Source organism: Fusarium proliferatum (genome assembly GCF_900067095.1).
Source record: "Fusarium proliferatum ET1 genome assembly, contig: FPRO_scaffold013, whole genome shotgun sequence".
Classification (NCBI taxonomy): Eukaryota; Fungi; Ascomycota; class Sordariomycetes; order Hypocreales; family Nectriaceae; genus Fusarium; species Fusarium proliferatum.
The window spans coordinates 394458-420311 of NW_022194802.1; the positions used below are offsets into that span (position 1 = coordinate 394458).

The window sequence follows — 25854 nt, forward strand, 5'->3', positions numbered from 1 at the left end:
GCTACTCTGTATGAACAGTACACTCATTTTGTATGAATATAATTGTTAGAAGGCGTGGTAAATTGAAAAATCATGTCTCACTGGAAACTACTTGCTCTATTCATAGACTCAAGTTCATCTTCTCAAAATGATCCTGAATCTCAGCAAACACCTTATCATCGACAATAGCAGACCACGCAGTCAGAGCCATACCCTTCGCAGCCCCCAGTATTCTCAAATGTGCTTCCTTAGTACCAGCAGCTTCTTCAAAAGCATAGTTATGAGGAAAAGTGCCCGGTGGAGCCTGTATCCCGATAATCCCATGTAGACCAGGGATGGCTTGACTGACGTTCCCCATATCAGTCGACCCACCTATGTTATCTTGTTGACTGCCTTGTGATAACGAGATTCCAAGACTGTCCATGTGGCCCTTGAATAGGGAGCAGAGAGGATCGTTCACCCAGAGATCAGCATACGCCAAATCTTCCGTGATCTCGACCTCACAGCCCGTAGCCAACCCTCCTGCCTCAAGGCATTTCCGCACTCGCTGGCTCAGGTTCTTCAAAGAGTTCATCTTTGGACTTCGAATCGAGAACTTGACCTTTGTGTACTCTGGTATCGCATTCGTGATCTTCGGCGCCTGAAGAATGCATCCGTGGATACGCTCATCTGGCTTTATCTGCTGTCGTAACATCGAGATGTTGTTGTATGAAGCTACCAGGGCGTCAAGAGCGTTGACTCCATCCCATGGGTTTCCGGAGGCGTGAGCACTTGTGCCGCGAAATTCGGCGATCAAGTCGACTATTGCGATGCTGCTTTGGCCAGCAGATCCAATTGTACCATTTGGACGGAATTGGTCTTCTACGAAAGGGTGACTGCTAGTCGTTAGAGGGTCAAAAGCACGATGATGATCGCAACTTACATCATCAAAGATAGGTCAGCCTTCTCGTAAGCCCTGGCATTAAGGAGCAAAATCTTCCCTCCGCCATCCTCCTCAGCAGGCGTACCAAGTAATTGCGCTCTCCCATCAACGCCATACTTGTTCAAAGTATGTGTCAAAGCGAGATATGCAGCAATGCTAGCTGTAGCGATCAAGTTGTGACCACAAGCATGTCCAAGGCCGGGAAGGGCATCATACTCCGCGTTAAAGTTGACGCATCGGCCTTTGGAGCCGTATATAGACTCGAGGGATGTAGGTAGATTATAAGCGCCTCGTTGAACGGCATGGCCTTGTCGTTCAAGGAAATCGGAAATATGAGTTTGAGCTTTGAATTCTTGGAAAGCGATTTCTGGTTCGTCGTGGATCTGGGTGAAGATATTAGCCTATATTGAATAGTGAATACTAGCAGAGTCTTACCTGCTTGTTCAGAATATAGAGATTATCTGAAAGGCCCTTGATGTAAGTGTCGATGGTGTTTCGTACATCTTCCATTGAGATGCTTGGCTTTGATAGAAGCGTCATGGTGAAAGGCTAGGAGTGAAGAATGCTGAGCAATGTGTAGTCCATCCAGAATTGAAGGGAGATAACGCATTTCGGAATTTATAGCATGTTTTCCGCTCTCTTCTATTGAAGTCAGACCAAAAGAAGCTGCATTAGCTTGTCGTGAGAGCCAATACAGTCTAGCTCATCTCCTTGGCCTACAGATATACTTCCGGGTATTGGAGTGCGAGATGAAACCCCAGCCAAATCATTGGTCAACAGGAAGACAAGGATCAGTTTTAGTCTGTCGGAAGACCTAATGGAGATTAGTCTCGCTCGAAACTCAAATCGCCATAACCTCTCTCGCATTTCCAACTTTTCTTTCCTCTTCTGGATGATTGATCTGCTCGTCATCAGATCATCCGAGGCCGTTATCGCTTCTAGTCTTAGGCTTTAGTGCATCGGAAGACCTCTTTGGGCTTGGCTCAATCCCCAGGTTTTCCAGCCACTATGGACAACCGGCATTGTCATCGACAGGTTGGCCATTATTGCTGAACTCCTTATCGGTAGTCGAGTTGACAAAATCTATAAAGTCACCTCGTCGTCTTAAGCAATGGCTTCAGCATCAAACTCATCAAAAATATCTCCAACAACTCCTTCTGAATCATCATGGAGGAGGTCCGCCCTTCCCATTCCGACTACGAAGTCGTCCCTGGAACAGTCTACCTCGTTACTCGACCATCCCACAGCACCAATGAAGTTGGAGACATTATCCTTGTTCCCACTCCATCTGACAATCTGGGTGATCCACTTCGGTGGTCCGTCTGGCGGAAGAGATATCATCTGTTCTTACTCGTCATATACAGCACTGTCATGACTGCCCTCGGCAACTGGGAAAGTTCTGTTTATGTCGATATTCAAGATGCGCTTGGGACATCGATCAACCAACTCAACATTGGTACTGCTTTGACGCTACTAATGCTTGGAGTTGGAAATGTCTTTTTCACGCCTCTTTCTCATAGTGAGTATCGAGAATCGTCCTGGCCTAAGTAGTACGCTTGCTAATGTCTGGCAGAGTTTGGTCGGCGCATTGCATACCTTCCCAGTCTGGCTGTAGTGATAGGCTGCCATATCTGGCTTGCAACTGCAAGAAACTCTGGTGACTTCATCGGCGCTCACGTCCTCTTTGGACTAGGCCGTGCACCATACGAAGCTCTCGTTCCCATCTCGATCGCCGATATCTTCTTTGCTCATGAACGAGGTTTCGCCTTGGGTATTTACGCCTTCGGTTTATCAGCAGGCTCGTCAGTCGGTCCAATTTGCTCTGGGTACATGATCGAAACTCTCGGTTGGCGTTGGGTATATTGGTGGGGTGCTATCTTGTGTGGTATACTCTTTGTTGCTATCTTCTTTACTCTGGAAGAAAGCAACTTCCCCAGAGATTCGGAGCTACCTCAAGATCCAGAGCATGTAGCCCAAGAGTCTGTTTTGGAGGCCATCCAGCACGATGATAAAGGAGAAAAGCAACTGCATTCCGCACTCACTAATGGTAGTGTTTACAGAGTTGGCCAAGTCCTGGAGACAGATTCGTTTCGTCTTCAGTACCGCCCTTGGGTTGTTCTTCCAGGAACTTGGGGACAGTTTGTCTGGCAGGTCTATCGACCTCTGCAACTAGCTTGGTTTCCAGCCATTGTTTGGGTAAGCGGAAGCATTCCTCCCTCAAACTGACGATATACTTACCTGATGCAGAGCGGTCTCGAGTACGGGGCTTGCGTATCATGGATTACCGTCTTAGGAACCACTACAGCTTCCATCTTGGGCTCATCACCCTATAACATGAGCAATGAGGCGTTGGGTCTGATCTGGCTATCCCCTCTTATTGGAGGTCTCTTCGGGTAAGCTTCCTTCACAAAACAGCACTGCTTGCATGCTAACCTTCCATCAGAGCCTTGATGGCGGGTCCTTTTAACGACAAGCTTGTCCTATTTCTCACACGCCGAAATCGCGGCTGGCTCGAGCCAGAGTTCCGTCTCTGGGTTTTCATCCCCATGGCATTCCTAATGTCAGGTGGCCTCCTACTTTACGGCGTCGGCGCAGCTAATTCGTTACCTTGGATCGGTCCCGTTGTCGGCATGGGGCTCGTTGGCTTTGGATTGACTGTTGCAGCCGCGCTTACGATGGCATATGTGGTTGACTGCTACAAGGAGGTTGACGGTGAAGCTATCACGACTGTTATCTTGATCAGAAACATCATTGGCTGTGCCATGACCTTTGGTATTCAACCTTGGATTGACAGCATGGGTGTGCAAGATACCTTTATCCTGGTTTGTTTCCTGTCGTTTATTATCACTGTATTCGCGGGTGCATTCATAATTTGGGGAAAGAAGTTTCGCTTTCTTACCAAGATGGCATATCTGAGCTTCGCGGGAACTTCCTCCGGGGCAAACTAAATACTGGGAAACTTATTGAGTCCATCATATTCCCAAATGCGTTTGGTTTTCTCGATTATATAGCCATTATCTTAGCCAACAGTACCTTTCCAACGCTGAATCTACACTTTACTCTTTGGTCAAGTCCTTAAGAACCTTTCGGCCTCTCACACAATCCTCCTCATGAAAAGGCTCTCTGCTCGTCTTCTTGATACCGCCCTGAATCCACGCCTGCACAGCCTCATGCTCAAACAACCGATCAGCGTACTCCTTTGCCGCACCATCCAGCTCAATACCATAGGTCTTCACCCTTGAAGCAATAGGAGCATACATGGCATCCACAATGGTGAACTTATCACCCGCCAACCACGGTCCACCAAACTTATCTAACCCCTCTTTAAAAAGCTCATTGAAACGGTTGATATCCCTCTGAAGTGCTTCACTCGGTGTTCCAAGCTCAATTCTCAATCCAACGTTCATAGAACACTCATCGCGAATGGCGTCGAAGCCAGAGTGCATTTCCGCAGCGGCACAACGAGCAAAAGCGCGTGCTGCTGCGTCGGTTGGCCAAGCAGCGGGGTACTTCTCAGCGATGTACTCGCAGATAGCTAGCGAGTCCCAAACAACGATTGATGTTTCCCCATCATGAAGACAAGGGACTTTTCCACTTGGTGAAAATGCGAGGAAGTCAGGTTGCCGAAGACCGGGTTTGAAGAGGTTCAGTTTCTCGTCGAAGGGGACCTCGAGGGCTTTGAGGAGAACCCAGGGTCGCATTGACCAAGAGGAGTAGCGTTTGTTTCCGATGAAGAGTGAATAAGCCATTTTGATCTGATTTCTGGATGATTTGACAAGGGCGAGTATCTTGAGGTTGGAGATGGCTTTTATGGTGTTGAGATAAGGCCCCGCTAGGCGCCCTAGTGACAGATTTGCACGCCCTTCGTGTCCTCTGTACAGGATTTGTAATCACAATTGAGTTATCTAACTGGCCCCTATCACGAATGAAGCAGGTGAGTAGATTATTTATGTTATTATTATATCATTAAGACTGGACCCCTATACATTTTATGCCGAGGTAAGATGCAATATTTCTTCCTTTATGTACCCAATAAAATAATTTCCCATCCCTGCAAGGATACCGATCCTTTTCGTATATGAAAATGACTTAAACGGTGTGCTTGGGTGGCGCATAGGCTGGTGCAGGTTCCTTTCGTCGAAGCATAGCGTCCCATAGTGCAAGGCCGGTCTCAGCAAGGTGAATGATGAAGAAGGGAATAAGGTTGTACTGCCAGCCTCGCATGAGACGCAAGTGATGTTCAATGTCGTTTCTCTCATTCGAGTTGGTGAGGTCGAGTTTCAGGAATGCTGAGAACCAATTCTGAGGTGTCCATGACTGTAGAGGGTATTTCTCATCATCGTCAAGACCCGCCGCAACACCAGGGTTGATACGTTGTCCGTTATGATTATTCGTAACAACAAAGGTGTAAATAAGAGCCGTGAGGATGAGGAGTAAACTGAGGACGTTGAACACCAGCCACGTGTTATACAAGAATCGACTGAATTTTCCAGGGTTCTGTCTGTTGCGAAGAATCAAAGCGAGAATTCCTCCGCAGCCGATGAGGACGAATGATGTTCCCGCTGCGCCGTTGCTGGTATGTCCCTGATCAACGATCAAGTTTGCAGGCTCGCCTTTGAGATCATGTCTTGTGCCGCGGTACTCGAAGGAAAAGGTTCCGCTGGCGTTACCGTGGAGCCAACCGACCATACTTGAGATGAAGGAGAGCTCGATGATGGAAACCACCATGAGAAGCCCGAGGGCAACGTACAGCAGCGGTCGTACGAAGGCCATGATTTCTCAGTAAATAAAATTCTCCGAGAAACAAAAGAAAGAGAAATAAGCACTGAATACTTTTTTCTCTTTTCTATTTGGCCTTGGATTTGGGATTGGGAGATTATTTAAACTGCCGTGATGCCGAGCTCAGCCCTACTAGTGCTGACATTTTCTCATCCCATCTCCACAGCGCGTTGAAAGTAATCAGCAGAGATGTTTCTACTGGCCAGCCTTGCAGTGGCTTGGCTTACGGTATAACGTAAATAGCTGTAAGCGTGGAGTTGCAGGATGCATTACACCGCCACTGATGCAGAGATGAGGGTTGGTGTCTGTAGATATACTCGTGAGGCTTGGCTGTAGCGCTTCTTTATTTTAGTTAAACTATCGATAGTTTTCTGGATAGCTCCGGCACTGGCACTTGTTTGTCCAATTAGGTTTTGTTTTGAAACGCTGGGAGATTTTATGGGTTTGTTCCGGCTTACTTGGGGTAGTCATGGACCCCAAATTGCGAGAAGTGATGGGATCCAATGCGAAAGTGGGCTCGGTGATTGCGAAAGGATGGGTGGTAATCCGCTTATGTTGACGTGGCCCACTGGACTCTTCTAGCAATATTTCCAGTTGATCGTTATTTTTGCTTAGTGAGACGAGGTCAGCACTGTAGCCCAAGGTTGTATTCTCCGCAATCCTCTTGATCGGCCAAGCCCAGAGATGATGTTTTCAAGCCGGGGGCTATACATCTATTGATAGTGATTACCCGTCAGCTTGACTTGTCTTGGCGAGTTTTCGGCTTCTCAGCTGGTATCAGCACTGTTGGGCCAAAATCTTGCTCAAGGCCGGTATCTACGTTAACTCCATGCCTCGCATTGTCGACTTCTTCACTCGTGGCGAAGCGATATGACCGGTGTTCTACATCATCAGCTCGGATCTCAGACTGCAATGGTACTCTTACCGCAAACACTGAATCTATCGCCCTGCACCAGAAATGCAGCAATGCCTCGATGCGTGACGAGCATGATGTTTTTATAGCCCCCGGTCCTAGCAACATCTTTCAACCGCCGCCGAACTCTTTCGGCTCGTACCGTTGCATCATCCGGGGTATGCGGCGGAAAGTCCCACTTCTCCGGACAAGCTGAAAAGTCAAGGTTTGGAAACGTGTCTGCTAATTCTTTCCGTGAAATTCCCTTGTTGCAGGTTGCGTCGTGGGCCTCGCGGAGGTCGGGCCATACTTGGACTGGAGTTTTGGTGCTGTGGAGGAGATACCGGAAGACGATGTACATTGTCTGTATTGTTCGCGTCATAGGTGATACGATTATTAGATCTGGTTGGATTGTTATGGTTTGTTGGACGTTGCGGGCTTGACGTGTGCCTAGATCTGTTAGGGGAGGGTCGCGGTGGGGATAGCCTCTCTCGACGCTGGGTTGTCAGCGAGGTGAGGGATGGGATGGAGGGTGGATTACTTGTGTAGAGCTTGGCCATGGCGTAAGATATGAATAGTTGTCATTCTGGATGGTTATCTGGTATGCATGCGTTGTTGCTCCCATCGAGGATGGGTGCGATGGCGCTCTGAGGTGAGTGAGCAATGAGGGGTCTTGAGGTTTCACAAAGACGTCACGGCGTTAGCGTGCCGTGCTGAGCTTAAATCGAGACCTGGAAATTTGTACGCTGTGCAAGGGCTGGCTGACCGTGGACAATTTTTGGTATCAGGTCTATTCTTCCCAAAGAAACAAGATCAAATTATGTTACGCCCAGTTCATAGTGGGGAATTGCGCTCACTGAGATCTTTTGGCCCTATCCCACGCTGGAGCTTCTGAGAAGACAAGCAATGAACAGAAATGCTTTCCATCAACAGCATCATGCAAGAGTGGTTTGCATAATCATTTGGTGCTAAGCGAGCTAGGGAATGAACCATGCTCGTCAGACATGTCTCACATAGTATTGTTTACAAAGCTCACTCCCCGTCGCGATGAATGCGATCTTAGTCCTGCAGGGTAGGGCAATGCTTTACACGATGGCTGTATGCGGTCCTGTGATTGGCTTGCATTCTCTAAAAATCGACGAGAACAGTGAAGAACTCCTACTCCTTATCCAATGGCTCCTATTCAATGGCTCTTATTCAATGGCCAGCTAAGCAAAACCCCGTACCATACCCCTCCGAGTATTTGTCAAGACCAAAGTTCAATGCCTGTTACGCGCATAGCTACCGGCCAACATTAACAACGTCCCTAGTCTTGCTGCAACACATCAAACCTGTGCAAATGATCATCTTCAATCGGCCCTTATTCCTCTCAATTAAAATCACGAAACCGATTCTCTATGCGCGTCTTGCCAAGAATGGTGGTTTATTCCGGTTTTCGCTGGAGGGGGTTTAGCGGATCTTCAATCTGAACCCTTCCAGGTTACCTTACCCATGCGTCCGCGTGCGAGGCCATGGATCTTTTATTTTCCTTCCATTCCAAAAGCAATTCCCCCCCAATCCACATTCGGCACCAGGGGTTCAAACTTCCAGCGATACACCCTTTAACCATTATTTTTTGTCTTCAAAGTGACTGATGAGCACGGCGATCCGATATTGAGATTCACGAAGAGATAATCGATCAAACGAAGCGAAAAAAGCGGCGCTGAGCGCCTGCAGGCGTATGGTCCAGCGAATCGAAACACCCTCAAACGCCCCCCGCCGTGAATTCACTGCGACGCTGCAATCCGCGTGCGGCTCTGGGCGAAAACGCCATCTGTTGGCTCCTTCGACTGCCGATCATCACACCCCTCGCCCTCCTTTAACGCACGGCTAGAGAACAACCACAAACGCAACCTTACCGTACGCCCCCCAGGGCCAGATCCTCACAGAACATGCCTCCCAAAACACCAAATAACACGGGCACGCCCATTTTCTCGACATCCATCTTCTCCAACGCTGCTTCTCGTCCTACCACGCGCGACGGCCACGCCGTTGATCCCTTGAACACAAGCATCCTCCCCAAAGACCGCAAAGCCTCGTTCTCGCGAAAGGCGTCGCTGTCGAGTAGACGCGGGAGTTCGTTTGGCAACGGGCCTAACGCTTTCGTCACGGATGCCGCGGCGCCTCCTGCGCTGCCGGATTACGCTCTCTCTGCTGCTGCAAAGGTAGCGCCGAGACCAGACGGTGTGGAAAGTGCGGCGCCGGTGGAAGTGCAGATGTTGACTCGGAGTGCGACGGGGTCGACGACCCTTCATGGGGGCATCGTGCCGAATACGCCGATTGGGATAATGCCGAATGGGGCGGTTGGGACGTCGGGAATGTGGCAGCAGAATGAGGCGGGGATCATGCATCACCATGTTACGGAGCTTGCGAATAAGCGCATCGCGACGTTGGAGTATCTGCGGAAAGCGTATGTTGGACCTTGAGCAGAGCGGTTTGGGTGAGAGCTAACGGTGGTATAGACATGAGGGACGGATTTATTGGTTCAAGACATATCTCTTCGAAAAGACGGACCTCAGCCGCATGCCCTCGCTGGACGCTCGAAAGCTTGGTCGCAAAGCAACGAACCATCTCCTCCTCGGCCTCTCCCTCCCGACAATCGTCGACCTGTACTCCTCCACCTCGATCGAATTCCTCCGAAGTCTAAACTCCCTCCTCTCCGAATTCGACTCCTTCCAACAACTCCACGGCGAGTCATCAACAGCTACATCGCTCACCCGCGCCCGTCTGCCAAGCATGTTCCGTCGTCCAGGCGGTAAATCTCGTCGCTCGACATCAGCAGCTGACATGCACCCCATGGTCGACGAAATGGCTTCTCTCCCCGCAGCCGGTGGTCCTGCACTATCAGTGATGAACTTTGCAGCTTCTGAAACAGATCTTCTTCCTGGAGAGGAGTATACCTTTCTCCTCACGCCATCGCTGCCGTTTGACCCTGATTACTTCGAGACGTTTGCGACGCTGTGCGATGTGTTGATTGATTGCTACACGAGATTTCTGGCGTTGGTACCGTCACCTAGAGAGTGTTCTGCACCTGTCGCTGAACTCTTCACAAAAGCGGATTCACGAGTGCGCAAGATCATCGTGCAAGGCATAGTACGGGACTTTGAAGAACAAAGTCGAAGTCATGTCAAGACGGAGGTGGCTAGTATCGGAAAGATTGTCCTTGGGGGATTAATGTGAAATGGACTTTGATGCATGGAGTTAGCTGGGACCGCAGTATCCTCGTAGGATGCATGCTGGAGTTTGGTTCGGTTCTTGATACGTATAATGGCACGAAGATATGAAGCTCGGATATCGTCATCTATTCAGCAGTTTTGGGTTCCCTACAGCGGGTTCTGTACATGATAATACAATGTCTATGCTACAGTGTTGTACATCTATTTCTTGCCATTGTGCTTCTCTTTGGCTTCTTCCTCGGCCATGAGGAGTTCAATGTCCTTGTTCACAAGCCAATCTTTTGCGCCGTCCATGATTCGATCTAGCTTTTCACCGCCCTCGAGCACATTCGGTAGGTCGTGCACGTCAACGCCTGCCCGATGGTCGGTACATCGGTCCTGGTTGTAGTTGTATGTTCGGATCTTATCACCTCGTGTGATCTGTGTTTTTGACAGAACGCTATTTCTCAGATTTGACGCTTCTTCTTCACGAGCTTCTCGTCGCTGATCAGCAATTCGCGAACGCAGCAATTTCCACGCCTCTTCACGATTACGCTGCTGGGACCGATGATCCTGCATCGACACAGTAGTACCGGTAGGCAAATGCGTCATCCTAATAGCAGACTCGGTCTTATTAACGTGTTGTCCTCCCGCACCTCTAGCTCGCATCGTCTCAATCTTGACCTCTTGTGGATTGACGTAGAAATCACTCTCTGGATCGTCAAAGTCGATGTTTGCAGCGCCGTTCTCGGGGAACGAGGGGAGCACCCAGACTGCCACGGCGCTGGTGTGCACGCGGCCTTTGGTCTCGGTGCTGGGAATGCGTTGGACGCGGTGCATGCCTGCTTCACTGCGGAAGATGTCGAAGGCGCCTTGGTCGTGGACTTCGAGAATGGCTTCTTGGAGGGGGTTTTCGCCGGCGGATGAGGAGGAGTCTCCTGCGGTATCGGCGAATTCGTACTTTACTACCGTGTGGCGATAACCGCGGCGCATGCACAGCGCTTTGTACATCTTGAATAGTGTATCCATAAAGTAGCGTCCTTCAAGACCGCCTGGCCCAGGGCGAAATTCCAGCATGCAGGGGAAATCTGCGAAGGGATGACGGGGTGTCAAGCTTGCTGAGAGTCTGCGGGCGAGGGATTCAAGCTTCCCTGTTTCGGAAGAGAGCTCATCGCGGGCGATGGCAGCGAGATCGGCGTCTTGGTCGGGGTCGTCGAGCATGGAGGTCAATTCGGCAACGGAAGCTTGAGAGGTCTGCCATGCTTTCAGCGCTTCAGCCACACGGGACAATTCGCCGACACGTTTCGCTATGGAAGAATCGAAGGAGTTATTGAGGGTCTTTTGGAGGTCGTCATGTTCGGTTGTGAGGGACTGGGCGCGCTGGAGGAGGGCGGGTGCGAGCAGTGGTGAGGCATCTGTGATGGTTAGGTTAGCGGGGGGAGATTCAGATTGAGAGGGAGGTCAAACCATTGGTTGCGAAGCGCACGAATTGGCGCATGTGAGCACGTGTTAATACTCTTGTGCAGGTTCGGCATATCCATGGCGTTGCGGACATGCTGAGGAGGGGTGGTGATGTTGGTTTTAGGATTTCATGGTGGTGAAATTTTAGAGGCATTCATTGGATGCCGGTACCTAGCCGGCATATGACCGCAACAACACCTCATGATGCTACTGCTTTAACATGGACTAGTTAGTTTTTCCCTTTTTGGGTATTAATACTAGACTTATAAACAGTTCAGTAGTACATTATTAATCCACAACACTTACTATCTATTAACTTGATATCTTTATAATTCTTAGATTATGTATTTACTGTAAGTATAATTCCTTTAAAGTTATGGGGAATATATTCTGTCAAGACGGCCCCTGTTCCCGTTATTTCCTTAGCTCCCGGCATTTCCTACGTTGCCGATATTACCGACATAACCACCAAAATCCACCATCAGAGACTGAGATATGTGTCATTATTAAGCCAAACCGCGGCAAGTTACGCCGATCTCGCCTGAATGAGTCGCATGTGTAACTATTAGGGCTGAGGTGGTTGGGGTTTGTTACAGAATTGAGTGGTAACGTTGGAGCTGACATAAATACTGAGACACCAGTAGATGCAGTGCCGTCATTGAACTGCACGAGATCGACTATTTTCTATGCTCTTGTGGCTCAATTGAATCTGATCTATGCCAATGATGAATATCGCATGCTCTAAGAATGATAATGGTGTACGCCTTTACGAGAAGTCTTTGCTGAACCTCGGTCCAATGGAAATAGGTTGATCATGGAATTTGCTTCACGATACCTGCCTAGTCGAAGCAGCAACAGCATTTATGAACACACGCCGTTTTATTTACAGGCCAAAGCAAAATACTGATTTATAAACAATCATCCATATCACGTCTTACAAAACCATAATTCGCAGTAATTTGTCCATCCCCCTCCAATCATCTTCCCTACAACCGTCCGGCCGAGTATCCATATGCCGGGAAGATCTGCTCCATCGGAGGATGAACCCCGCGGGCCGCAAACATTTCCGCCTCAACCCCGACCCCAGCATCACTAATACAAAAGCTCCATCACATCCTTCACCACTCCTCGCCATGGCCAATTTAGTTACTCTAAGTCAAAATGGCTGTCGACACCTCAGATAGTGTCTGTCCCACGCTCCGCGATGAGCCTCTCAGTGACGAAAAGCCTCAAGACGACACTGCTTCAACACCAAGCCAAGGCGATGAAGAGAACCAGGATTGCACAACAGATGACCCAGGTCAACCTCCAGATGGCGGCTTACAAGCCTGGCTGCAAGTCGTGACAGGCCATCTCGTCGCTTTCAACTCATGGGGCTACCTCATCAGCTTCGGCATCTTCCAACCCTACTATGAATCCGAATTCTCTCTCCCGCCCTCGACAATCTCTTGGATCGGCAGCTTAGAAGTCTGTCTCATTTTCTTCATCGGCACATTCTCCGGCCGAGCTTTCGACGCAGGATATTACCGTACTGCCCTCGCAGTCGGTCTCTTCCTCCAAATACTAGCCATCTTCATGACGAGTATTGCATCATCGTACTGGCAAGTCCTTCTCGCCCAGGGAATCTGCCAAGGTCTTGGTAATGGCATCATTTTCGCACCGACGATAGCAAATATGTCAACGTATTTCACTACCAAGAAGACTATTGCTATATCCGCTGGTGCATGCGGCGCTGGTACAGGAGGAATTGTGTTCCCGCTGATTGCGCAGCAACTTCTTCCCAAGATCGGGTTTCGCTGGACGGTGAGAGTCATGGGATTGGTAGTTGCTGTGTCGTCGATGATTATAATGATCATTGCGAAAACAAGACTCAAGGCGAGAAAGGCTGGGCCACTTGTTGAATGGGCTGCGTTCAGGGAGCCAGCATATGTCCTCTTTGCGGCAGCGATGTTCTTTACCTTGTGGCCGACCTGGATCTCCTACAATTATGTAAGTCTTCTCTCAATTGATCTTGTGACAATTGCTGATGGTTTCAGGCTCGCCAATACACAACCGACAAACTCTCTGGCTCAGCATCAGACTCATTCCTAATCCTCATTGTCATCAACGCAGTCGGCATCCCAGGTCGCATGATATCCGCCTTTCTCGCCGACCGTCTCTTCGGCGCGATCCCTGTCTTCATACCCACAATCTTCTCTGCCTCACTATGTCTCTATCTCTGGTCACAAGTATCCTCCCTCACGGGAATGTTCATCTGGGTCAGCATATTTGGCTACTTCGGCGCTGCGATACAGAGTCTCTTCCCTTCATGCTGTGCGAGCTTGACACCGGATTTGAGTAAAGCCGGAACGAGAATCGGAATGATCTTCTCGATTATTAGTTTTGCGGCGCTGACAGGGTCGCCTTTGGCTGGGAAATTGATGCAAGCTACGGGCGGGAGTTATTTAGCGGCCCAGATTTGGGGAGGGTCGAGTATGATTCTGGGGATGGGGTTGCTGTACGCTGCGAAAAGAGCTGAAGCACGTCAGGCGGACTAGAGAGGCCAGGAGTTTACTCCCATCGCTGATTAAACCTGTCTTTCTTGATCAAACAGGACGACGACCGTGATTACCTGCATCTGCAGCCTTAGACTTAGACTTAAGAACGAAATCCACCTCCTATTGATTCTAGACAGAGGCGTAACTGCGTTTCTAACATCACTTATTGACATTAATGTAACTCTAAACTCCTACAATGTAATTTGTTCGTGACTCCGAAGACGTCCTTCTAGTTCGCTTCTTTTCGAAGCCAAGGAACAATTCCCCCTCCGCTCAACGTCTTCTCAACTAAGGCCGCAGTAACCTCATTTAACCCTGCAGCCTTCGAACGCTCTAACCACTCTTCAACACTAATCGTCTCAATCTTGCCGTGTTTCGCTTCAAGGTACGACGGCAGATCCTCCACAGAGATCTTCTCCCTACCGCAGTAATGCCTGTACGCTATTGTATCCTGAGCCTCGTAGATGGAACCAGCAATGCCGGCAGCCACAACGTCCACGGGAACAAAGTCAAAGCAACCACTCCACGAAGCCAAGTCAGGAAGCGACGCTGTCTTGACAGAGTAATGGAAGATGTTCTGCATAAGATCCGCCTTCGGAGCATTTGGGCCCGTGATATTGGATGGACGATGGATCCAGACCGGAAGGTTGTATTGGGCGGCATACTTCTCTAGTATAACTTCCGAAGCCCATTTCGAAGCAACGTAGCCAAGTGAGCCATCAGTAGGAGGCAGAGAGTCTGCAACGGAAACCTCATCAAGACCGTCTTGGCCAGTAAGTTGCACAACACCACCAGTTGAGACGAAGTGCACTGGAATCCTTCGCGTAATCGCCATTCGTGCTAGCTCCCTAGACGACGATACATTTGATCGCTTCAAGGACTGATATGTCTTAAGGAAAGAAACATCAGCGCCGTTATGAATGATTCGTTCCACTGTCTTGGCAAGTTGATCAAACTGCTCTTGAGATAGACCGAGTCGTGGCAAGGATAGATCTCCCGGGTAGCATGCGACTCGCGAAGATGAGAACACTGGATCACTCGTGTTGAAGGAGGACCGAACAGCAAGGCAGTGGACCTTGGATACACCCTTATCCTTGAGCAGAGTCTTGAGGATCGAAACACCCAAGAATCCAGTTGCACCAGTGAGGGCGACCTGAAGACCATTTGTCGTCTCGGAAGGGAGTGGCTCTTGGGCTCCAACAACGCTCAAGTCATCGTCAATACGAATCTCTTCCTTCCAATCAATTGGCATTGTAGTAGGTCCTTGAGTCGTAGAGCCATCGATCTTCGCAGCCATCTCTCCAAGAGTGCTCGCCTGGAAGAGATCAAAGACAGAGACGGTAACTCCGAATTCGCGTGTGATGTACTCCCTCAAACTGACGATTCGCAGGGAGTTGCCCCCTGCAGAGAAGAAGTCTGTTTCTGGGCCAATAGCCGCATCAACAAACGGCAGGGCCTTGAGCCAACCTAGCTTGAGCCTCTCTTGAGTCTCAGTGAGGGGCTTATCAACTATGTCCTCTTCATGAGGAACAGGGAGAGCGTCGAGAGCATATTGATCCAACTTGCCAGAAGCGTTCATGGGAAGCTGGTCAATGGAGATTATTCTGGCGGGTTTCATGTATCGAGGAAGGGATAGCTCCTCCAGAAGCTGCTTTAGATAGCCGTTCTCATCTGATGGACTGTTGAACTGGGAAAGGATGACGAAGGCAACAAGATATGCACTGTCTCCTTCACCACGAAGTGAAACAGCCGCTTCAGGGATTTTTCCATCAGAGGCCCTGACGATAGTGCTGGCAATATCTTCGAGCTCAATTCTGAAACCTCGAAGCTTGATCTGTGAGTCACCAGCGATACGTCCAAGGAAGCAAAGACGCCCGTCCGACAAAAACCTGGCCTTGTCGCCTGTACGGTACATTCGAGTCCATCCGCGAGCAATATCTTCGGCTGGTGAGAAAGGATCACGAAGGAACTTTACTTCTGTAAGATCCTGTCTGTTGAGGTATCCAATGGCAACACCAGCACCTCCGATCACCAGTTCGCCAGCGAGTCCAGAACGAACAGGCTGCATGTTCTCATCCAAGATGTAGCAGGAATAATTGGGCAAAGTACGCCCGATGCTTGGATAGTGAGTATCGTGCAGAGTATCACCGAGCTCATTTGAACCACAGGTCGCGATAATAGTAATCTCGGTGGGGCCGTAACCATTGAGAAGCTCAAGGTTTCTCAAGCCGAGTCTCTTGAACTCACGAGTAACACGGGTTGTCATTGCTTCCCCAGCGAGAGACGCATGTTCCCAGTTGACGCATTGTCTCAAGTATTCACAGCCATGGTGAATGACCGATAATGCAAGTGTAGGCGTCATGAAAGTGTGAGTGACTTTCTCAGCCAGCATTAACTGCGCAAGTTGCATAGGGTCCTTGCGAGTCTCACTGGATGCAACGATCAGAGTTCCTCCGAGCATGATGGCGAGAGTCATCTGCGTAAGCGACATATCAAAGCCAAGAGGTGCCTGTTGAAGCATGCGACACTTGCTCAGGTTGTTGTAGTGGATGAAACCGTCAAAGTGGTGTACAAGACTGGTATGAGTCAAAGCTACGGCTTTTGGAACACCCGTTGTACCGCTTGTGTAGAAGATGTAGCCCATCCCATTCCCTCTCGCTCGGTTGTCCAGATGAAAGGTGTTGGAAGGGTCAGTCTTGATAGTGTTCACGTTGATCACTATGGCACTCGTCTCTAGTCCACGCGCTGTTGTTGTAGTTGAGTCATCAATGACAATCACATCGGGTTGACAATCGTCAACCATCAGTTGGAGACGCTTGATTGGGTTCTGGGCATCGAGAGGTACGTATACACCGCCGACTTCAGCAATGGCCATCAGAATGGGGAGGATGTACATGCTGGGCTCGCAGTATACACCCACCCGTGAATCCTGCTTAGCCCCTGCTTCAACGAGGGTCATAGCAATCTGGTTGACCAAAGCCTTCAGTTGACACCATGTGAGAGCTTGCCCCTTATCTGTGACGAGGGCAGTATCGTCAGGCTGTTTGACAACGCATTCCTCAAAGTAGTGGCACAGCGTCTCGAGTCGAGGAGATGGGATCCTTTCACCTCTGCCAAGGGTCAATGCCTTGTCAATCTGCTCGGCTGTAGGCCTGCAGATCTGATCTATGGTCCGAGAAGGTTCTGAGGCAAAGAGAGCTAGGGTCTGTAGGTAACTGTCAAGAATAAAGCTCAACTCGCTTTCAGAATAGAGATACTCTTGTGTCTTGACGCTGATAGAAGCGGATCCATCATGGTAGGTGTCAATGTCAACGGTCAGGTCGTAAGGGTTGCTCGCATCCTTGAATGCCACAAGCTGGGCTTGACAATCCGCCAATGGGACCTTCTGGGTAGAGCCCATCTTGTAGTTCAGGATGACCTGGAAGAGAGGGCTGTGGGTTGTGGAGCGAGGAAGCTTGACCTCATCAAGAAGTACGTCGAAGGGGATGTCGGAGTGCGAAAGAGCGCTATTGGCCTTGGACTTGGCGTTGGCGACCACCTCCGCCAGAGTCTGTGAGGGCGATATTTTCAGTCGCAGAGGTAAAAGATTGACAAAGAACCCAACAGTATCGATATGCGTAGCATCGTTCTTGTTGGCATCAGTGATACCAATGCACAGATCCTTGGCCGAAGCGAGATCAGAGATGACAACCTGGAGGGCAGCAAGATGAATGTGGAACGGTGTGACGTCAAGGGACTTAGCAACAGCCTTGATGCTTCTGCCCTGATCAATAGATATAGTTCTCTCAAGTGCTCGCGTCGTGTAGTCCGTAAGGGGAGTGCGTGTCTTCGTCTCGGCAAAATCGAAGACAGATAGGGTCGGTGGAAGCTCCCTGAATTCGGACCTCCAGTAAGCGAGAGTAGTATCTGGGACTTTAGCTGCCTTCTGAGCAATAGCGAAGTCAAGGTAGTCTTGCTGCTTGCTTGGAAGGGTCTGACCAGCGTAGGCTATGGCTAGGTCACGAACCATGATCTGAGCGCTGTAGCCATCGAGTGCGATGTGATGAAAGCCGAAGATAAGGTCGAACTCGCCGTCAGAGTCTGGTAAAATAACGGCTTTGGTGACTTTGCCATTCTCCAGGTCATATGACATCTCTTGCATGGCCTTGTACTCGATCTTGGCAGTTGAGTTGTGCTTCTGCTCTAGCTTAAAGCTAGAATCCTTGAGCACTGCTTGTGTCGGCAGATCAGTGTCGGGATCGATGAAGAACGATGTACGGAGGGACTCATGACGATGGATCACCTGTTGGAAGGCCCTTTCCAGGTCATGCAGTCGGAGAGGACCACTGATGTGATAGTGCATGGTGACGTTGTATGTGCTATGGTCTCGGAGGAACTGTTGAAGGAACCACAAGCGTTCTTGAGCGAAGGACAAAGGGCCAGCGCGATCGAACTTTGAATGAATAGATGTATCCTCGTCAACACCAGCTTCGCTGGTAACCTGGGTTGAGTTTGGGCTGTTGCGAATGGTGAAAGGCTCGTTCTCAGTGGGCAGAGCTGAAGAAACCGCCGTTGACGTCTCCACAACATTGAGAGTCTTGATGGCCTGGAAAAGTTAGATTCAGGAAAAATAGGAACAGGGTATGGCATCAATTATACCTGTTTGGTGACTTCAGTCTTGGGCTCGACCTCTCCGGAAATAGTTGGTAAGTGAGAGACGACAGTAGAGCAAAGCTCAGTGATTGATGCAGTGTTAAGGATCTCTAACACAGGAGTATCGACTTCAAGTTCCTTGAGAAACCACGATCTGATCTCCGCAGCAACAAGAGAGTCTACGCCGAGGCCGAGCAGCGACTGTGACGTTTTGACAGAACCGGCCTCGGCTTGGAGTAAGCGCTCAAGCTTGGTGCAAAATTCATCTTCCACAACGGCGAGGATCTCGGCAGTTCCCTTAGCTTCCGATAGACGCTGAGAGATGGAGACTTTAGTGGCCGATGCACGCTCTTGGTGTTCCTCTTCCAGCGTATGATGGCAAAAACGCATGTTGTCTCGCCAGAAGTACTTCTGGGCCTCAGGCTCCAAACTGAAACGGTTGAGACCAGTGATGAGCTCGGGAGCATGAGTTGAGTTGGGCTGGCCGACGAGAATGGCCTGAGAAAACATGTTGAGAAGATCAGTCTCAGAGATGGCCATGTAGTTGGAGCTACGCAACGTAGCCTCGTAAGCGCCCGTAGAAGAGACGTAACCAACGCCGAGAACCATGCCAATGTGCATGACCGAAGCAGCAAGGCCCTTTGCACGTCGCTGCTCAGCAATGGCGCTCATGAAAAGGTTAGAGGCAGCATAGTTGGCTTGACCACGGTTACCAACGACACTGGCTAAAGAAGAGAACATGATAAAGAAGTCAAGTTTCTGGTCAAGCAGAAGTTCATGGAGGTTCTGAGTACCTTTGACCTTGGGTTCAAAGACTTTGGTGAAGTCGTTGACCTTGAGCTCAGTGAATGTTCGATCAGACAAGAGTAAGGCAGCATTGGCAGTACCACAGATTGGCGGCATCTCCTTGACGATCTGGTCATAGGCTTGCAATAAAGCCGCCTTGTCACTGACATCAGCCTGGTAAAGATTGACTTGAGCGCCCTGAATGCGAAGCTCTTCAAGCCATACTTGATCAATCGCCACCACGTTGCGAGTGGTCAAGGCAAGATGACGAACGCCGCAGGAGACCATCCATCTACAGAGCGCTTTGCCGAGACCTCCAGTGCAGCCAATAAGAAGATACGTCTTGTCGGAGCGGAAGAGCCGACTGCCCTCAAGAGGCTGCACAACCGCGGGGATTGTTGTGTCGGCAGAGAATTCGACTACAGTGGCATAATCCTTCATCGATGCTCGCATGTTGGGAAGATCAGACAGCTTGACAGCAGGTCCATCTCTACAAAGCTGAAGAGTCGACCGACTGGCGTCCCGAACACCGTGGATGATAGGATCCGTCACACCCTGAGAGGCATTACCGAGGATGTCTTGCAGCTGGTGGAACTTGCAATGGGCCGGAAGACATCGACGTAGAGGGGAATCGACAAGGCTGTAGTCCTTGCCCGAAAGGTCGATAACTGCCTTCGTATATTGAGGCATGATGTGATTGACAAGGCGCTCTGGCGCAAAAGCATGGATGAACAGTGCGTCAGTAGACCTTTCCCTGCTGCTCTCCGACGTAGTCAAGATGACCTTGAGATCAAGTTCTGCCGCTTTCCACTGAAGAGCTGCACCCAACAACTCATCTGACTCGTGGATAAGAACAGTGTCTCCGGCTTCAAAGCCGCTCAAGAGTCTATCAGCGGTGATTGCAAGGACTGTTTTACGCAGTAAGTCAGCAGCATTAATCTCGCTAGACGACAGATCCCAGACAAAGAATGGAGGCACTGAGATCTTGGACCTGTTTACTTCAGATATGGCGAGAACTCTGGTCTGAGGCTGAGAGTCTGGGTAACCATAGCATAGATAGCCCGAGGATTTGGTGCCGACTTGGAAGGGAAATAGTAGAGAATGGGTGACCGTGATGGCGACAGGAGGCGAGGAGACGGACACCGGAAGACAAGGAACTGGGTCAACGATAACAAATTGATTAGATCTTTGCTGGATCTCGATGGTGTCCCTGTGAAGAGTCTTCTGAGATTGTATTGTCATCTTACTGGCATTGAGCTGGTTATTGAGCACCTCGTCGGACTTGACCCGAGGAATGAACCACTTGTCCCCTCTCAGAACCAACTCAGCTTCAATTGACCAAACTAAATCGTCAGATTTGAGTGATGCTCGGTACACAAGCTGGAGGAATGCCTCAACCAGAAGAGATGCGGTCATTGGACTGACGTGGCCCTCGATATCAACATGCTGCAGATGGATGTGAGGGTACTCAGAAGCCAAGCTGCGACACATTCCTATGGACATGTTTGCATAGGGCTCGTCCCTTTGGCAGCCTCTGGATACCCAGAGGACTTGTCGAGATTCGTTGATGAGCCTCTGTACACCGCGAAGTTTGTCATCCGTCAAGTCCTTGAGGATTGGTTCATCAAGATCTTCCAGAACCAAGGCTGACCGGGCTTGGATGTTGGACGAAGCCAACTCCTCAAAGCTACTTACATGATGAATGACAGGCTGAGACACACCATGGCTCATGTGATGTAGGATCTCCATGGAATCCTTGCCAATATCTCGACAATGCCCACCAACGACGACTATGGATTGAAATGAGGGCCAGCCACTGGATGCAAGTCGTGGCTGTCTCAAAAGCTCAATCCTGTCGTCAACAGCTTGTGACAGCATGACCGAGGTCATGTACTTATCGGCATCGACAAAGTCATTCACCGTCTTGTCAACCCCAGAGAATCCAGTCTGCTTCAATAGTGTATCCCACTGAGATACTGGGATCGTAGGCCCGTAGCGGCGTCCATCATCACCTCCGAGCCACCAGCCTGAAAGACCGGACATCATGAGTTTTACACGTACGATGTCGCTGGTAACTTCAAGGAGCAGTAGCTGGCCACCGGGTTTGAGTAGCTTGCGGGTGTTTTGCATGGTGACAGCAAGAGACTTGGTGGCATGAAGTACATTGGAAGCGATGATGAAGTCATAGTGACCCTCAGGGAACCCTTGCTCAGTTGGGTCACTCTCGATGTTGAGGGGCTTGAAGATCATCTTGTCAGCCCAGTGATCAAAAGCCTCTGCAGCAGCCTCAAAGAAGCCAGTCGAGATATCGGTGAAAGTGTAGGTCTCGAAGGTTGTTCCAAGGGACTCCATGATTCCCTTGGTTGCACCGCCAGTTCCGGCACCGATCTCAAGAATGTTCATACGGGGATATCGATGGGCGATCTGTTTGGAGATTCGCCCGAGGTAGACGTTGGCTCTCTCGAAACCTAGGCCGAACTTGTAAATGCGATTCAGCATGTCATCCTTGACCATGTGCTCTAGCATAGTAGTTTGCTTGCGTACGACTGAGGGGAGGTTCTCTCCCACGGCTTGGATAAGCTGCAGGTCGATGCGCCCAGGAAACCTGGCAGACTGCTGCATGAGCCAGTCCCTCGAGTCTTTGGACCACTCAGATTTGATAGTGGCGTGTTGACCAGACTGGATCAAGGGGAAGAGATGGTCGACCCACTCAAAGATGCGCTGATAATGCCAGTCGAAGCCCGAAACTTCTTCACGATCAACAGCATTGTTGAGTTCCCGAAGATAAAAGTACGAAAGACGCTCACAAATATCAACAAGTTCAAGATCAGATGCAGTATCTTGGTCCTCGGTATCTGACTGCGCAATGCCACTCGCAATGTCAACCTCCCACTCAGTCTTTGTGTAGAGCTCCTTAGCGTTGCTAGGCCCAGGCCGAAGGAGAGACGTGCACGTCAATCCCTGGAGCTGTAAGACAGGCTGGCCTTGGGACGATTGGAAAACGTCCATATCGGCAGTGAGCTCACGCTCGTTGGTGCTGGTCAAGAAAGAGTCGACCACCAAATCCTCACCATGGCGCAGGTGGCTGGTGTTGGCAATACGAAGGCTTCGGAAGAAGGTAGGGACAAAAGGAGCTTGGAGGCTTCCATCATCGGGCCAACAGTAAGCAGCAAAGATTGACTGGAAGGCGGCATCCAAAAGAGCAGGGTGAATCATTGCCGGAAAGTCAGGGACAACTTGACGCGCGTGGGCGGTTGCCAGACCCAACTGACGATCAATGCTCTCAAGGTGCTTGAACTCGCCAGTGTACTCAAGTCCAATATTAGCCAAAGAGCTGTAAAATCTCTCTATGTCAACAGATGTAAGTGAAGCAATTGGCTTGTTCCGCGAGGGCAGACTAGCAGCGCCATCCAAGGAACCAAACTCGACTCGGAGTTTCCCCTTTGCGTTGCACTTCCAGCTATCATTCCGTCCACTCATTGGCGTAGACAACGTCCAACTGGCCGTGGCGAAAGCCGGCTCATTTCTCTCAACCTGAAGAGTGAACACAGTCTCCAGAGCTTGAGAGCCTTCAGTCAACTGGATGGCACTCAGGATATAGACATGAGAGAGTTCAATGAGCTGGATCCCCTTGGTCGCATCGATAGCTCGTGCAGCCTCCATAGCCATAACTAAATATCCAGCTGCTGGGTACACAACTTGCCCTTCAACTTTGTGGCCTTCCAGCCAAGGAACATTATCGAGTCGGAGATAGTTGATCCATCGCATGCTGTCAGCAGTATCCTCAACAGAACGAGCGCCTAGTAGGGGATGAGGAGGCTGAGTGCGCTGCCGGTAGTTCAGTGACTTTCGGGATTCCCTCCAGAATGATTGTGTATGATCCCATGCATATGGCGGAAGTCCATCTGCCATAGCTGTGATTGACGGGGAGAAGGCTTGGGAATACGCAGTAAAGTCGACAGCAGACTTGCCCAGGTGAGACCAGAGGAAGCCAAGTGAGTCGCTCAGGGCCTCGACGTCGTGAACGTTTCTGGCCACTGTACCCTGATACGGCAATGGAGATCCAGTGGCGCGCTTGTATGTCTGGTTGAAAGGACCCTTGAGGGCTGGGTGAGGGCCGACCTCCAGAGCCACATGACAGGCTGGGCTAGCCTCCGCGACGAGCTCCGAAGCCACCGAGAACAGAACTGGGTTCACCATGTTCTCGACCCAATACTCGTCACAGAGTGCTTCGCCATGCAGAGAGGCGGTGATTCGTTCCCCCAAGACACTGGAGTACCACTCCACAGACTCGTCGCCAGGAAGAGACTTCACTCGAGCAGTTTGGAGCTTGTCAAGATATGGCTGAGCACAGGGATTCATGTGATGGGAGTGATAGGCGGTGTCAACCTTGAGGATACGAGCAAATGTACCTTGCGCGTCCAATAAGGCCTTGGCATCATCAATGCTAGCCTTGTCACCAGAGAGAGTAGTGCTAGCGTGGGCATTACTGGCAGCCACATCGACACGGCCAGCGAAGTTGTCCTCACAGAAGGCAGAGGCTTCCTCGTATGAGAGACCAACTGCTATCATGGATCCCGCCTCTCCATTCTCTCCGCCAGCGAGCTTGGCACAGACACCGCGAAGGTATGCTACTCGAATAGCATCAGTCGCGGATAGGAAACCAGCAGTGTAAGCAGCTGTGATTTCTCCTGAAGAATGACCGATAACACAATTGAATGTTATACCAGCCTTACGTAGCAACTCAACTACCATTATCTGGACTGCAGTGCAGAGTGGTTGTGAAATAGCTGCTTCGCTAAGACGAGAGGAATCCTTGTCGGCCATGATTTGCTCAGTGAGCGTCCAGGCAGGAGGCTCTACTAAGCTCGCCAATGACTCTTCCAAAGACGCCATCACGGCGCGAGCAAAGGGAGAGGCCTTGAGGATCTCTCGTCCCATGGTAGGCCATTGCGCGCCTTGGCCAGTGAAAACACCTAAGATGCGAGGAGGCTGGCCTGGTGGGACAGTCTGGCTGATGAAAGGCAGCACAGCATTCTCAGCTGTGGCGTCTCTCAACTTCTGCTGAAGACTCTGCAGGTCGTAGCCAGAGAAGTAGGTCCGAAGGGGAAGTTGAGATCGTCTCTGTGCCAGAGTGAAGATGATCCTATCGATCTTCCCTTGGTCATTATGTTCAATTGCCTCTGCAAAGTGTGCAATTTGCTTGCGTAATGATAGATCTGAGTTGGCAGAGAGTACAAGCGGGGTCGAGATAATGCCCTCAGACGAACTGGTTTGCGTGTGAACGTTGTCAAATTGCTCAATAATGGCGTGGACATTGGTTCCACCGAAACCAAAGGAGTTGACACTTGCACGTCTGGGAGATCCGGGAGCCAGCTTAGGCCATGGCTTAGACTCAGTGGGGAGCCTTAAGTTGGAGACGTAAGGCTTGAGGGCAGGGTTTAGATTCTCGAAGAGCTGGTTGGGAGGAATAATTCCTCTTTTGACAGCCTCGAGAGCCTTTATGAGACCGGCAAGACCAGCACATCCTTCGAGATGGCCGATAGCTGTCTTAACTGAGCCTACATACATAGGCTCGGGGACGATATCCCCATCAGTGAAGAAGGCTTCATGAATAGCACGGGCCTCAAGAGGATCACCAGCAGGAGTGCCTGTCCCATGGGCCTCGAAGAATTGACAACGGTCTTTAAAGAAATCAAGGCCGGCTTTCTTGTAAGTCTGCCGAATTAGGACTTTCTGTGCCTCTGGACTTGGTAATGTGATGCCGTTAGTTCCTGTAAGTGGTTAGAGAAGTGAATATCTTATTTGTGACAATGTCTCAACTTACGCCCGTCAGAATTGACCCCAATCTCCCTAATGACGCCTTGAATATGGTCTCCATCTGCCAACGCTTGAGATAGGGTTTTCATCATAATGGCTGCTACGCCCTCGCCTCTCGCGTATCCGTTGGCAGAGGCATCCCACATTCTACTACGTCCAGTTGGGGACAGCATGTGCAGCTTGGACTCAGAAATCATCATTTCTGGACCCAGGATAAGATTGGCACCTCCAGCGCAGGCAATCTTGGAGACACCGTTGCGCAGGGCTGTAGCAGCATCGTAGACTGCAACAAGACTGGAGGAGCATGCCGTATCGATGGTCATAGAAGGCCCCCTCCAGTCAAACAGATAAGAGATTCGGTTGGAGAGAATACTGCGAGCAGTACCGGTAGCCATATACTTGGGCATATCTTGGGGATCACGCATGAGCATTTCATGGTAATCACCCGTCATGCATCCAACGTATACAGCAGTGTCAGATCCCTTGAGGTCTTCCATAGGCAGACCAGCTGCCTCGGTGGCCTCGTAAACAGCTTCAAGCAAGAGCCGTTGTTGGGGATCCATGGCCTCAGCCTCACGGGGATTAATCTTGAAAAATGAGGCATCAAACACTCGAATATCCTCAGACAAGACATATGCGTTCTTGACATCGGTGCAGCCATTCTTATCACCATTGGTGCTGTAAAAGGCATCTACATTAAACCTGTCATTGGGAATACGGGACTGAACGTCTCGCTTCTCACAAATGAGGTCCCAGAGCTTGGAGGGGGTGTTGGCGCCGCCAGGAAAACGGCAAGAGGTGCCAATGATGGCTATGGGCTCTTTGGGGAGGGATTGATTGTCAGCCATGATT

At 50.2% G+C, this 25854-nt stretch overlaps 9 protein-coding genes across 9 annotated transcripts; 3 read left to right on the forward strand and 6 right to left on the reverse strand.

Moving 5' to 3' along the window:
• Positions 1–100: 100 nt before the first annotated feature.
• On the reverse strand, positions 101–1441 carry FPRO_12763 (uncharacterized protein; the record flags this gene model as incomplete). The annotated part of the gene is made up of 3 exons (XM_031223315.1): positions 101–854; positions 902–1284; positions 1337–1441. The coding sequence occupies 3 exons, from the start codon at positions 1439–1441 to the stop codon at positions 101–103; spliced, it is 1242 nt and encodes a 413-aa protein (XP_031088686.1).
• A 627-nt stretch (positions 1442–2068) lies between these two features.
• On the forward strand, positions 2069–3849 carry FPRO_12764 (uncharacterized protein; the record flags this gene model as incomplete). The annotated part of the gene is made up of 4 exons (XM_031223316.1): positions 2069–2420; positions 2475–3097; positions 3149–3294; positions 3345–3849. The coding sequence occupies 4 exons, from the start codon at positions 2069–2071 to the stop codon at positions 3847–3849; spliced, it is 1626 nt and encodes a 541-aa protein (XP_031088687.1).
• Positions 3850–3957: 108 nt separating this feature from the next.
• FPRO_12765 (uncharacterized protein) lies at positions 3958–4650 on the reverse strand (the record flags this gene model as incomplete). Its single annotated transcript, XM_031223317.1, has 1 exon — positions 3958–4650. One exon carries the CDS (start codon positions 4648–4650, stop codon positions 3958–3960), a length of 693 nt encoding a protein of 230 aa, XP_031088688.1.
• Positions 4651–4990: 340 nt separating this feature from the next.
• Positions 4991–5674, reverse strand: FPRO_12766 (uncharacterized protein; the record flags this gene model as incomplete). Its single annotated transcript, XM_031223318.1, has 1 exon — positions 4991–5674. The coding sequence occupies one exon, from the start codon at positions 5672–5674 to the stop codon at positions 4991–4993; it is 684 nt and encodes a 227-aa protein (XP_031088689.1).
• A 739-nt stretch (positions 5675–6413) lies between these two features.
• Positions 6414–6933, reverse strand: FPRO_12767 (uncharacterized protein; the record flags this gene model as incomplete). Its single annotated transcript, XM_031223319.1, has 2 exons — positions 6414–6562; positions 6606–6933. The coding sequence occupies 2 exons, from the start codon at positions 6931–6933 to the stop codon at positions 6414–6416; spliced, it is 477 nt and encodes a 158-aa protein (XP_031088690.1).
• Positions 6934–8503: 1570 nt separating this feature from the next.
• Positions 8504–9791, forward strand: FPRO_12768 (uncharacterized protein; the record flags this gene model as incomplete). Its single annotated transcript, XM_031223320.1, has 2 exons — positions 8504–9021; positions 9074–9791. The coding sequence occupies 2 exons, from the start codon at positions 8504–8506 to the stop codon at positions 9789–9791; spliced, it is 1236 nt and encodes a 411-aa protein (XP_031088691.1).
• A 197-nt stretch (positions 9792–9988) lies between these two features.
• On the reverse strand, positions 9989–11321 carry FPRO_12769 (uncharacterized protein; the record flags this gene model as incomplete). The annotated part of the gene is made up of 2 exons (XM_031223321.1): positions 9989–11181; positions 11234–11321. 2 exons carry the CDS (start codon positions 11319–11321, stop codon positions 9989–9991), a joined length of 1281 nt encoding a protein of 426 aa, XP_031088692.1.
• A 1067-nt stretch (positions 11322–12388) lies between these two features.
• Positions 12389–13764, forward strand: FPRO_12770 (uncharacterized protein; the record flags this gene model as incomplete). Its single annotated transcript, XM_031223322.1, has 2 exons — positions 12389–13216; positions 13264–13764. The coding sequence occupies 2 exons, from the start codon at positions 12389–12391 to the stop codon at positions 13762–13764; spliced, it is 1329 nt and encodes a 442-aa protein (XP_031088693.1).
• Positions 13765–13993: 229 nt separating this feature from the next.
• FPRO_12771 (fusarin C cluster-polyketide synthase/NRPS) lies at positions 13994–25850 on the reverse strand (the record flags this gene model as incomplete). The annotated part of the gene is made up of 3 exons (XM_031223323.1): positions 13994–18349; positions 18403–24956; positions 25010–25850. 3 exons carry the CDS (start codon positions 25848–25850, stop codon positions 13994–13996), a joined length of 11751 nt encoding a protein of 3916 aa, XP_031088694.1.
• Between the last annotated feature and the right edge of the window lie 4 nt (positions 25851–25854).